The 13,184-nt window shown below is 38.9% G+C and overlaps 3 protein-coding genes across 3 annotated transcripts; 1 reads left to right on the forward strand and 2 right to left on the reverse strand.

Moving 5' to 3' along the window:
• The first annotated feature begins 78 nt into the window (after positions 1–78).
• On the forward strand, positions 79–2,399 carry LOC111434664 (zinc finger A20 and AN1 domain-containing stress-associated protein 8-like). The gene is made up of 3 exons (XM_023072136.1): positions 79–280; positions 430–510; positions 1,493–2,399. The coding sequence occupies exon 3, from the start codon at positions 1,505–1,507 to the stop codon at positions 2,018–2,020; it is 516 nt and encodes a 171-aa protein (XP_022927904.1). The 5' UTR covers positions 79–280; positions 430–510; positions 1,493–1,504; the 3' UTR covers positions 2,021–2,399.
• A 475-nt stretch (positions 2,400–2,874) lies between these two features.
• LOC111434654 (protein slowmo homolog) lies at positions 2,875–5,334 on the reverse strand. The gene is made up of 2 exons (XM_023072126.1): positions 5,035–5,334; positions 2,875–3,639 (listed from the first exon to the last, which is right to left on the reverse strand). Exon 2 carries the CDS (start codon positions 3,618–3,620, stop codon positions 3,063–3,065), a length of 558 nt encoding a protein of 185 aa, XP_022927894.1. The 5' UTR covers positions 3,621–3,639; positions 5,035–5,334; the 3' UTR covers positions 2,875–3,062.
• Positions 5,335–6,190: 856 nt separating this feature from the next.
• On the reverse strand, positions 6,191–12,254 carry LOC111434628 (1-acyl-sn-glycerol-3-phosphate acyltransferase 3-like). Its single transcript, XM_023072094.1, has 11 exons — positions 12,010–12,254; positions 10,731–10,853; positions 10,490–10,529; positions 10,338–10,411; positions 10,192–10,251; positions 9,275–9,352; positions 9,033–9,191; positions 8,819–8,944; positions 7,769–7,861; positions 6,871–6,957; positions 6,191–6,769 (listed from the first exon to the last, which is right to left on the reverse strand). Exons 1-11 carry the CDS (start codon positions 12,088–12,090, stop codon positions 6,548–6,550), a joined length of 1,143 nt encoding a protein of 380 aa, XP_022927862.1. The 5' UTR covers positions 12,091–12,254; the 3' UTR covers positions 6,191–6,547.
• Positions 12,255–13,184: the final 930 nt, after the last annotated feature.

Below are 13,184 nucleotides of genomic sequence, written 5' to 3' on the forward strand. Positions count from 1 at the left end.
AAAAAAAAAAAAAAAAAAAAAAAAAAAAAAAAAAAAAAAAAAAAAAAAAAAAAAAAAAAAAAAAAAAAAAAAAAAAAAGGGGAAAAATGAGAGAATGCTGATGAAAATGCACAGCTAATAAAGTTCTTTCCCCTCGTCGCCATCAATCAGTGCCTACAGTTCTTCCTTCCGGAGAAATTTTGCCTTCGGAAATGGAGATCACACATTGCACATAATTCTCTCTTTCTTCCTTTTTACTTTTCTTTCTCTATTTCTCATCGCCCATTCCGTTCCTTCCAGGGTTAGGGTTGCTAATCCCCTTTTCTGTTTGTTTTTTCAATTTCTCCAATCGATCGTTATCTTTGAGGATTTCGCTTCTGTTCCTTGTGTTTTTAGATGAATTTTCGTTTAGTTTAATCTAATTTTTCATTGTTTCGTTTGATTACGCAGGGGTTTTGCTTGGACGCGAATTTTATCTCGGAGATCGATTGAAAACCCTTGTTCTAAGGGTTTTTCGTCCCAGAAAAAAGGGTACGGGGAATTTCCATTTGTTTCTTATGCGTGTGTATTAATGTTTCTCCTGATGATTGTTGTTGTAAGGATCTTACTGGCTTGTAGATATTATGATTGTTTCAGTCTGGAATTTTCAATGTTTAGTACAGGGACTCCGAGAATTTTGAATGTTCATGGAGATGATTTACACTTTACTTTTCGAATTGGTTCGTCAAAATCATAGTTGGACAGTGTCAAATGTATGTGATGAGTTTATGCTTTATAATTCCTATCAAAGGTTCAATACTGGGTTCTAGCGTCCTGCTAGAGTACATGTTTTGAGTTCAAAGGTAGATTTGGTGTTTGAGGTGGGAAAAATTATGGCCATTTTCTCATTGATGGCGTGTGGATTGCAACTATAGTTTTATAATGAAGGAACATATCTTTTCACTCTAGCGACTTAACTATTAAATCTTTTGATTCTTTTGGTCCTCTTTAACCTATCTTGTGTTTCTGCTGATAATGTAGGTATATGTGCATATGAATCCTCTGTTAGAATAACCTTGTATGGAAACTTGTTCTTTCTTTTTTTCTCTTCTATAGTTTATGTTTTTAATCTTGTTGCAAGTTCTTTTCTTCATCTAATTCCAATTTATAATGCGTTAACTTTTCATTTTTAGACTTATAGTTAAGGTATTCTGGGACATGGGAATTAACCCACGAATCACACTTTATCTTTTCACGTCCCTAAACGTACACGAAAAACATTTTTTGTTCATCGGCACGTGTATGGTAATCAAATTTGAAGTATTCAAGCTCTTCACTTTTTAGTAGTTGGTAGTAGTAGTTGTATTGTATTTGGTAAACAAATATTTGCCATAGCTGGATAGCTCGATACTTGGCTTCTGTTTCTCATTCTCGACTGCATCATCCTGGTTCCTTGTGTAGTCTGCTGTTGAGTGAAATTTATGTGTTTCCCACCCAAAAAGAAAAGAAACAAGTTCACGTGAATGTGTTGCAGGAGATTGAGAACATGGAACATGACGAGGCAAGCTGTCAAGCTCCCCCTGAGGGTCCCTTTCTGTGCATTAACAACTGTGGCTTTTTCGGAAGTGCTGCTACTATGAATATGTGTTCCAAGTGCCACAAGGATTTGATGTTGAAACAAGATCATGCTCAATTGAGTGCTTCAACTATTGGAAGTATCATGAATGGATCGTCTAATTCTAACCAAAATGAACCCTTTGTCACCGCCAGTGTCGATGTGCAAGTTAGTTTGGCGGAACCTAAGATCATCTCAGTGCAGGCATCTCCTATGGTTTCTGAAGGGAGCAGTGAAGTGAAGCCTAAGGACAGACCTAGACGTTGCAACAGTTGCAACAAGCGAGTTGGATTAATGGGATTCGACTGTCGATGTGGTAATATCTTCTGTGCCATTCATCGTTACTCCGACAAACACGATTGCCCCTTTGATTATCGCACCTCTGCACAGGATGCAATTGCTAAAGCCAACCCCATTGTGAAGGCGGAGAAGCTCGATAAGATCTAGGGAAAATCGGGTCAGTGGTTGGCTGGAAACTTGTATTGTGTTGTTGATCATGTCATGATCACCCAGATGATTTCTGCTTTGCTGCATGCATATCTTGTTAACCCGTTGTGTATTGTTCTATTTGGAGGAGGTAATGGCAATCGTTGCATCTCTGCAGTCTGAAAAAAATGTAGGAAGCAATATGTCGGTTTCAGTGTTTATTTGTCGTTGTTCGTTGTTCTAATGGTTTAACGTTATCATCAGAAGCGTGTTACACGACTGTATTGTGTCATAAAGCGTTCTGAGGAATGCGTATATGAACGAATGCTGCCTATGTTTGATTTGTTTGTAAGCATCAGTTCTCCTTCTTGAATTTATTCTTGGACCTTTTTACATAGTATCCATCGGAATAAGTTGTTTGATCAATGAAATCAGGAAAAAGTTTGTTTGTTTGTTTGATCTGGCTTTTATCGTTTAGAACCTTAAAGTTTTCAAACACTACCCGAAGTTTTGCAACACTAAAAAATTTCTAAAAGTTGCGTGAGATCCCACGTTGGTTGAAACGGAGAATGAAACAGTCTTTACGTTGGTTGAAGCGGAGAATGAAACAGTCTTTACGTTGGTTGAAGCGGAGAATGAAATAGTCTTTACGTTGGTTGAAGAGGAGAATGAAACAGTCTTGATGTGGAAATATCTCCCTAGCGTTTTAAAACCTTGAGTAAAGAAGATAATATTTGCTAGCAGTGGGCTTAGACGGTTACAAATGATATCAGAGCTAGACACCGATCACTGAACCAGTGAGGACACTGGCCCCAAGAGAGGTGGGATTGTGAATCCCACATTAGTTAGAGAGAACGAAACACTTTTTATACGGGTATAGAAACCTCTCATTGGCAGATGCATTTTAAAACCTTGAAGGGAATGAGAGGAAGCCCGGAGGGAAAGCCGGTAAACACGTTTCTCTCCATGAGAATTATTTCGTTAAAAACAGCTTGGAAAACAGACCATGATCTCACTGACCCCTTTGAAGAACCAGTACATAATCAATGAGAGGAAGCAAAAGCTAGACAGTGAGTCCGCTAGATCCAGCTTCAAGATACTTACAAATCCTCTCCATCACTTCTCTACCCTTCACACTGTTTTGCATGAACCTCTCAGCACACCGTTGCTCCACTTTTTCGGCCATCGACGCCAACGCTGACAACGGCTTGATACGAATACTCGTCTCCTGTCTGCACATTGTCCATCCGTTTGGATTATCAGGGTGAGGTTCATATCTAATCTTCTCCACCACTTCTATGAACTTCTGAAAGCTAATATTCTGAGTGGTCAGTTGCATCGAGCGTGACCGAGCATCTACAACCGTGGATTCGACACAATGGCAGGTATCTTGACCAACAATTTTACGAACAAACCATGGTCCAGGCGCATGGATGGTAATAGCACGGGTTGTATATAGCCTCCCAGATTCAGTGTCAACCTTTCTGTTTAAGGTGTCGACTTCAAGAATATGGGACAACGTACGCCTGTTTTCAGAGTCCACAAATTTACGCCAAGATGCAGAAGTTACCCGTTCCCACGGGTGCTCGTACGTGTACTCCTGAGCGTATGCTTTAACCATCACACTATTCTCAGATATCCTGAGCATCACACATACATACATCAAATCAGATAAGGAACAGTAAAAAGTTCGTTTTATCAAGTCAATAGGTCCTGCCCAACCCAGGAGTTCTCCATAATTCATAATAGTTCATTCACAAGAACAAATTTTCTCTCCAACAATCCTGCAGTTCTTTCACCTATTGTTCAATAAATTCATTCAAGTTATTTAGAGAATGAATATATTCTAGATCATAATGTAAGAATATGCAGAATAAACTAAATATATTGCAATCCATCAGTTTGAACTTCAAAATTATTTTGTGATTTTAACGTGGTATCATACAACTAGAACTCCTGTTAACGTCATTTTCTCCCAAATCAATATTGATCGTTGTTTGTTGGGCTTGTGCAAATATATCGTAACTTTATCAATTTAGTGTTGGAAACCACGGACCTCCACAATGGTATGACATTGTCCACTTTGAGCATAAGTTTTCATGGCTTTAATTTTGGTTTCCCAAAAGGCTACATTCCAATGGAGATGTGTTCCTTATAAACTCAGGATTAACCTCTTAATTAGCTGATGTGAGACTCCTTTCCCAATAATCCTCAACAATCCTCCCTTCGAACAAAGTACACCATAGAGCCTCTCCTTAATAGAGGTTCGACTCCTTCTCTAGAACCCTTAAACAAAGTACACCCTTTGTTCGACAGTTGAGTCACTTTTGACTACACCTTCAAGGCTCACAACATCTTTGTTCGACATTTGAGGATTCTATTGACATGGTTAAGTTAAGGGCATGGATCTGATACCATGTAAGGAACAACAGACCTCCACAATAGTATGATATTGTCAATTTTTAGTATACGCTCTCATGGCTTTACTTTTGGTTTTCCCAAAAGACCTCATTCCAATGGAGATGTACTCATTACTTATAAACTCATGATCAATCCCTTAATTGGCAGATGTGAGACTCCTCTCCCAGCGATCTTCAACAACGGTTAAAACAAAAGCTAAAGTAGGAAAAGGGAAACGATGAATGTTCACAATCAGCACAACACACATACTTACGGGTCAAACATTTGCAAGCAAAAAAGAAAAGAGTCCCATCATTACAAATAATGATCCATCAAAAGAACTGGCAGCAAAACATATGCTAGTTTTAACCATTCCCAACAATCTCAAATTCTTCCTTGGATTTGAAGATAAAGATGAAAAACACAGCTGAGTCACTTTCCACAGGCATCTAGAGCAGCTAGTTTGGAATTTAACCTATTTTATGAGCATTTCTCAACCACAATCCCACAGCAAACCCACAGAAATCCAACAGATAGTGCAAATAAAGGTGAAAAACAAAACCCCTAAGGAAGCGCCCAGCAAAATGGAATCAAAACGCATGTAAAAGAAAGAGCTAAAGATAGAAAAAGTTCACCTGAGAGATGAAAGAAGATGGAGTTCGCAGACGGCGGAAGAAGGCGGTTCCGATAGGTCAAGATCTCAATCTCAAAATAGAAACTCACAGAAAAATATAGAAAATTTCGGCAAATCAGAGCTTCAGGAAGAGGAAAGACCATTTCCATAGGACCGAGGTGTGGTTAAATAGAGATGTAGTTTTCTGACGAAATTGCCCATCGCCATTGCAGCTGAAGACGGAGACATCGAACTGTAATGGGTAATCCAATCCCCAAAGCTTCCATTTTCAGGTCTCGTTTGCATTTTCTTTAGAAATAATGAATAAAAATCTTATTTTTCTTTATTAAGTATAATAGAAAACATATTGCTATTTATTAGTAACCATTTGTAAAAGAAAGAAAGAAAGAATTGAAAAAAAAAAACATAATTGGTTGTCCTAGTTATTTGAGTTGGTGTGCCAACGAATAGGTTAAGTTCCGAAAGGGGTGGACACAACACAGAGCAGTGTGCCAGTAAGGACAATGGGCCCACAAAGGGGGTGGAGACATCAGGCGGTGTGCCAACAAGGAGGCCAAGTCCCGAAGGGGGTGAACACGAGGCGGTGTACCAATGAGAACACTGAGTCCCAAAGGGAGGTGGACATCGAGCGGTGTGTCAGCAAAGACAATGGCCCCCAAAGAGGGTAGAGACACTCGGCAGTGTGCCAACGAGAAGGCTGAGTCCCGAAGGGGGTGGACACGGGGCGGTGTACCAACGAGGACGTTAAATCCTAAAGAGAGGTGGACACCAAGCGATGTGCCAGCAAGGACAATGAGCCCCCAAAGGAGGTGGATTGTGAGATCCCACATCATCAATTGGAAAGAAGAACGAAGCATTCTTTATCAGAGTGTGAAAACTCTCCCTAACATATTTAAAAACCTTGAGGGAAAGTCCGAGAAAGAAAGCTCGAACAAGCTCAAAAAGAATAATATCTCCTAGCGATAAGGTTGGACCATTACAACCACGGTTTTGTAGTAATAATAATAAGTTCAAATAAACTAACTAGATTAGATCACTCTTTTAATATATATAATCCTTGTTATTAGAAAAACGTAAGTCTATGAATATCATTAAACTATATCTTATTAAAGTTGAGCTATGATCAAATTGTGCATACCTTTTTATTTGAAATACTGGAACCGAGAGTACATTAAATGGGATAGAATAGAACTTAAACAAGCCAAATAGCTCGTAATTTATCTAGACTTAAACACTCGTGATATTTGTAATATGGCTCGAACACTCACGAATAAAAAAACCGAAAAAAATTACAATTGCAGCATCAGAAACATGGCTATACAGACAGTAAGTTGTAATACAGCTACACATGACATGAAGTGCCTGAAGTGGAATGATGCTTTAGACAGACACACATACAACACTTCGGTGTTGAAAGAATCACTAAACACTGCACAAAGAATGGAATGAATATGAATGAGTACTGTGATGATAATGCATTTTGTATAGCCACATGACAGGCTTAGTATCTTATCTCATTTTTGAAGTAGCCGTTCCTCGGCTGGATCTTGGGACGACAGATTGACGGGTGTCGAACGTGTCGACTTTGAAGAATGAACGAGCAATTGCATAACGAGGATTATGAGAACCAAGAGGGCAGCTAGGAATGCGATGCCTTCCCATGAGGAGAGGAGTGCAGACCATTGGAAGAATTTAACAATGCCAAAAGCCAGGATACATAACCAACAAAGAACAACCTGTTGAGACAAGAAAAGAGATATCTCGGGTCGATAAGGAGAGCGGAGAATGTATATAGGATGATGTGTGGTTTACCAGTCTTGATGTCGAGAAAACGTACCAATAATGACTTTTTTGGTCGGCCTATGTTGATAGGTTGTTGATCGCTGAACGAATTCTTGGTCATATACTTCTCCAGTAATGTGTCCTGCAAAGTTGCATGAGGAAATAGATATCAGAGATATAGAGAGAGCACTGAGAGAGTTAGAGGGAAATTGAGCAGTGACAGAATGCAAGATGAGTTTGGGGAAGCAAGCCGAAAGTATGCTCGCTTAAATACTCATTTCTGAACGTATGAGATTCTTTTTAGTTTTCAAATTTGAAGAAATAGCGTTTTTGTGAGATCTCACATCGGTTAGGAGGAGAACGAAGCATTCTTTATAAGGGTGTGGAAACCTCTCACTAGCAGACGCGTTGTAAAACCCTTGAGGGGAAGCCCGAAAGGGAAAGCTCAAAGAAGACAATATCTACTAGCGGTGGGCTTGACTGTTACAAATGGTATCAGAGCCAGACACTGGGCGGTGTGTCAACGAGGGAATTGAGCCCCGAAGGAGGGTGGACACTAGGAGGTGTGCCAGCGAGGATGCTGGGCCCCAAAGGGGTGTGTATTGTGAGATCCCACGTTGGTTGGAGAGAGGAACGAAACATTCTTTATAATGGTGTGGAAACCTCTCCCTAACAGACACGTTTTAAAAACTTTTAGGGGAAGCCTGAAAGGGAAAGCCCAAAAAGGACAATGTCGGCTAGCAGTGGACTTGGGCTATTACAGTTTTATAAGCTTAATTTTTAAAAACTAAAAATTGAAAAGTCAAATGATTATCAAACGGGACCTAAACAATTGTTTATCGACGAAACGAGGTAATAGCTCAGCAGATTACTTGCATCTATTTCTCAAGATAGGAAGAACGATTAAAAAAACGTGTCCAATCGCTTCTAATATCTGTTATTGTTCCTCATACCTTGGTAACGAATAGATCTTTGCACCACTGTGAGATCCCATCTGCAGTTACTGGCAATTCCTGCATTTCGTGTCGCTTGACTTGCAGTTTTACCTGTGCAATAGGACACATTAGATGTATACTTATAACTTTATATTTTTGTAGAGGATACAAAGCCTATCAATGTTCATACAAAATAAGGATTGATTACAATCATAGAGTCAAGTTTTAATATGTTCTTATTCAAGCCCCAGAATAACCAGCCCAGTTTAGGATCAGTTCATTTTAAGTTGGGACACTATTAATGACACAACCCTCAAGTTAGCTTAATTTTTTATTCACTTCTAATGAATCTTTTAATGCTTTAGTCCCACGTATCAAGAAAAACTGTGTGAGATCCCACATCAGAGAATGAAGCATTCCTTATAAGAGTGTGAAAATCTCTTTCTAGCGTGTTTTAAAACCTTGAGGGAAAGCCCAGAGAAAACAGTATCTGCTAGCGGTGAGTTTGAGCTGTTACAAATAGTACCAAAGCCAGACACCGGGCGGTGTGCCAGCGAGGACTTTGGGCCCTCAAGGAGTTGGATTGTGAGATCCCACATCGGTTAGAGAGGAGAATGAAGCATTCCTGGTAAGGTGTGAAAACCTCTCCCTAATAGACGCGATTTAAAACCTTAAGGAGAAGCCCAAAAAAGACAATATCTGCTGGAGGTGGACTTAGACGGTTACAAATTGTCTCCACCCCCACATAGAAATGGCCCCTGTGACCATGTCCAAAGATTCAGGAACTAATAGACATCCATTTAAACCTGTGTCTTTTAAAACAGCACATATCTTATTCAGGCAAGTTCTAACAGGAATGCAAAAACTAACAACACAACACAAGCCCCAAAGAAGCAGTCATTCATTCATGAAGCAGATGAATTTATAGATGACTGTTATCTTCATGAACAAGGATGGACATTATCTTGAACTATTATATTAAATAATGAGTGATAATGTAGTGTTCAAGCAATATCATATGGATCATCAATCAGTCAATTATTATTCTTCAAGGGTTTGTTGGACTACCACAAAAGATTGGCCTCTAAATAGCGTCAACAATGTAGGAGGGTTGTCTTTTGGGGAAGTGGCCACTGTACAATCATAAATAGCAGGAACAAACGAACGCATATGGTTCACAGCAGAAACAAAGCCCTGCAAAGACCAGGCTGATGGTAAGGGAAGGATAGAGTTCATGAATTTACCCGTTTCGATTCTAATGGTAAAGGAATATTCAATTCACCTTCGTACGAGGAATTAAAACATTTCTAGGGACAGGTAATCCTCTAGATGCAGCATATTCCTGAGAAGCTAGAAGTTTTTGTTGTGTAAAACGAGTTCCCTCAACAAAAAGTGCCAACCAAAATGGCATGGGAAAATCCATGAGTGACTGAAAGCTTGACTGCCATTGAATGTTAGAAAAGAAAGGGAAAAGGTGAGATGACATGCTTAAGTGTAACTTTTATTGCACGTATATGAACTCACCTCCAGAGTGCTTTCATCCTTTGCCCAGCTTCTTTCTAGAAAAATATAGTCAGAGTACCACATTGACCAGCCAATGACCTGAAACAGTAGCATGATATCTTTTGTCAATTGGTAAATAAATCCTAAGAGAAACTCGATTCGTTCAACCGAAAGGAAGTGATTTTTTTTAGTGATTTTGGTCATTCCGAAATCACTCCCAAAATATACCCTAAAGACTAAAAAAGTTGATTTGAGTCGTATTAGCTCAATTTTAAAAAAACCAAATGGTTATCTAATGGTGCTTAAGAGAATGTGAGATCCCACGTCGGTTGAAGAGGGGAACGGAACATTCCTTATAAGGGTGTGGAAACCTCTCCCTAGTAGCCACGTTTTAAAACCTTGAGGGGAAGCTCGAAAGGGAAAGCCCAAAGAGGACAATATCTGCTAGCGGTGGGCTTGAGCTGTTACAAATGGTATCAGAGCCAGACACTGAATAGTGTGCCAACGAGAACTCTGGCACCCCCAAGGGGGATGGATTGTGAGATCCCACGTCGGCCGGAGAGGGGAACGAAACATTTCTTATAAGGGTGTGGAAACCTCTCCTTAGTAGACGCGTTTTAAAACTTTGAGGAAAGTCCAGAAGGGAAAGTCCAAAGAGAACAATATCTGCTAGCGGTAGGCTTATCCTAACGAGGTAAATTGAGTCAAATATGTTGGTTATGACCAACTCAATAAAAATCACAAAGTCAAAGATAGGATGGATTCTTATTAGAAAAGAAAACAATGGGATTTTGAATTCAACAATTCTAGAGTAACAACACAACCAGCAGTCTTCTTATTATTCCCAGAATTTTCATGATGCGAGAACATACTTAGCTTTACTTCAATTTGTTCATTCATAATATGGACGGCTGCAATACCATACAGTTAATACTTACTGGGAGGAATTTTGCCTCTTTCTTCATAATGGCTAAGGCACTACCAAGACAACCTGCACGCTGCATTAAGAAGGCTTAATTTCGAAACAGGCGAAGAACAATACAACAGTTTTAGCATATATTGCTGAAGTTATAATTTGAAGTACCTGAGCTAGGACCCATCCAACAAGCCAGTCAATGTCACTTCGATGATTGCATAAAACAAGTGCGTGTTCTTGCCCTGTAGTTTTGCACGTATGAGATTATGTTCGAGTTGCAACTCATATATGTTTTTGACATTCAATTTCTAATATCATACCCAACAATTGGAAGGTTGCTTGATCTGTATACAGCTCAACCTGCAATGAGCAAAATTTACCAACTCACAAGAAATGGCCTGATTAGAAAAATGCTCTTTCATCTATGTTAATATTAAGTGTTTCATTTGCATAATAAAAAGAGGTCCATAACAAAAGAGTAACTAGTATCAGACTTATATCGGTAATAACAAAGCAAAAATGTATGTTTAGCCAAAACATATTTTAACGAAACCGTGACACCTTGGCACCTGCCCACCAATCGATTAGCCAAATGAGTTCCAACCATAGCAGTTCAGCAACCAGTTTGTTGATTCTCCTGTACCAACACTTCGAAATGGGACGAACAAGAACAAAGACAAGTGCCTGAAAGTTGAATTCATGAATTACATGAGACAACTATATCTATATATATATATACACAGAGATATTGATATATAGATAGATAGATCCTTTTATGTTGAGGGTTTAAAATGAGGCTTAACAGACCTATTTTCTACCAAATCCAAACAAAAGCTTCACAAACAATCCAAACACAGGCTTAATAACCCCAAATTTAATAAACTCAAGCTTAATGAACCCCCCAAAACTGTGAACCAAACAGCTCCTAAACGAGTAAAAGACTGAGTTGACCGATGAATACGCAAATCAAAATGTTAAGGTGAGATCCCACATCGATTGGAGAGGGGAATGAAGCAGTTCTTATAAGAGTGTGGAGACCTCTCCCTAGCAGACGCATTTTAAAAACCTTGAGGGGAAGCCCGAAAGGGAAAGTCCAAAGAGGACACTATCTACTAGCGGTGGGCTTTGGCTGTTACAAATGGTATCAGAGTCAGCCCCGGGCGGTGTGCCAACGAGGAAGCTGGGCTCTCAAGGAGGTGGATTGTGAGATCCCACATCGGTTGGAGAAGGGAACGAAGCATTCCTTATAAGAGTGTGGAAACCTCTCCCTAGCAAACGTGTTGAGGGGAAGCTCGAAAGGGAAAGCGCAAGGAGGACAATATTTGCTGCTAGCGGTGGGCTTGGACGGTTACACAGAACCATAAAAACCATGATTGTCCTTAGGAATGGTAATAATTAATTCAATCTCATTCATATAATGCCAGTAGCCTGTATATCTTTAATTTTCAGAAGTAAACATTTTTCAAATCACTACGATCTCGTTGCCAAATCATGCAAAATAGCTAACCATACAACAAACTTTATTATAGCTGCACGAATCAGAATAGAGCAGTTCAATATTTAGACGTTATTGCTTCAACACCATTTACAAATACAGCAGGTGCAAAGAGCAGGCACAGATTCAAACAATCTAGATTCATAACTGGTTTGCAAATTAACGCCCATTAATCAATACATCAGGATTGCAGAAAGATCAAGTACCCATTCGAAAAGAATTCAACTCTTGTCATCGCATAGACAAGGGTTTGAAAAATGCAACTCAACCAGAATCAGACAAGGCGATTACACCCACAATAAAGGGATAAAGAGAGGAAATAACAAAAGAGGAATCTCCAAAAACCTGAAGAACATTGACGATGAGGCCGGAGAGGATGAAAAGCAGACCAAGAGGAACGATGACGAGCACAGCACGGATCGCCATTGGCAATGTGCATAGAAACGGAGAGAGAAACGGGTTGAAGGATGGAAAAATGGGAGATTAAAGGGTAAGAATTGCGGGAATTGGTGTTGTTAAGATACAAAAATTATACGAGGCGATGGATGCCGGAAGAAGCTCCAAATTATGAACATGGTGATGCTGTTCGCAAATTGCTGTCTTTTTCTTCCTTTTTTTTTTTTTTTCTTTTTATTATTATTTTTTTTTTCAAGAGAATGAGAGTAAAAACAAAAAATTGAATAGTTGGCCATTTTGTTAATTTTTTTTCTTCTAAATGTTGTATTATTATTTTTTAAATAATTATACAATTAATATTATACAAACTAATCACTATATATATATATATATATATATATATACACGTTTCTACTATATATATATAATTTAAATCAAATTTGAAGTTGGTATAAAAAAAAAACATTTTAAAGTTATCCAAAAATAAATTGAGCTTTATCAACTTTATGTTAATTAAATTTATCAATATGCTCGACGTAGCTCATTTCAGCTTCAATTATCAATAAAGTTCTTTAACAAAAAGAACTCGCTTCGAGGTTGATTTATGTAAGCAAAGTTCTCCCGCTTACAGTTTCACTACAGTGTGAAAATGAACATTTGAGGTAGCTCAAGCCTCTATTTAGAGAAGGCTCCGAACTTATGAAAAAGTGGGCTGATAAAAAAACAAATGTCCCTTGAAGATTCACCTTATACTCCATGCAAATATTTTGAAACTCTTTCATTCTAGTTTGGTTGATATCAATTGCATGAGACAGCTAGGCCTTCTGTCGTAATGAGGAACAATGCCAAGAAAGAAGTCAAAAAGATCTTAATTGAGAGGACAGGACACAATGAGTCGACAAGCTAAGAAGAGATGTGCAAGAGTTCTGTGTAAAATGAAGGAGGCTCTCCAATGCAGAAGCCAATTGAAAGTGCGTTGAAGACCTAATATCGTGTTGTTCATATAATTGAGTTTGAACACGGTAAGTTGACAAGGATGTCAAACAATTAGGGGGGCGGGGGAGGAGTGCTCCGATCATACTTTCCGTAGGGTGTGTCACCTACCCATAAATAGTTATTTCCAA

This window comes from Cucurbita moschata, unplaced genomic scaffold, assembly GCF_002738365.1.
Source record: "Cucurbita moschata cultivar Rifu unplaced genomic scaffold, Cmos_1.0 Cmo_Scf00003, whole genome shotgun sequence".
Taxonomy (NCBI): Eukaryota; Viridiplantae; Streptophyta; class Magnoliopsida; order Cucurbitales; family Cucurbitaceae; genus Cucurbita; species Cucurbita moschata.

Excerpts from the sequence above, each read along its gene's own strand:
- LOC111434664 (XM_023072136.1), top strand. The coding sequence starts at position 1,505 with ATGGAACATGACGAGGCAAGCTGTCAAGCTCCCCCTGAGGGTCCCTTT.
- LOC111434654 (XM_023072126.1), bottom strand. The coding sequence starts at position 3,620 with ATGGTTAAAGCATACGCTCAGGAGTACACGTACGAGCACCCGTGGGAA.
- LOC111434628 (XM_023072094.1), bottom strand. The coding sequence starts at position 12,090 with ATGGCGATCCGTGCTGTGCTCGTCATCGTTCCTCTTGGTCTGCTTTTC. Across the intron at positions 10,412-10,489 it reads AGCAACCTTCCAATTGTTGG|GGCAAGAACACGCACTTGTT; the intron begins GTATGATATTAG and ends GCAAAACTACAG. Across the intron at positions 8,945-9,032 it reads TTTTAATTCCTCGTACGAAG|GGCTTTGTTTCTGCTGTGAA; the intron begins GTGAATTGAATA and ends TGGTCTTTGCAG.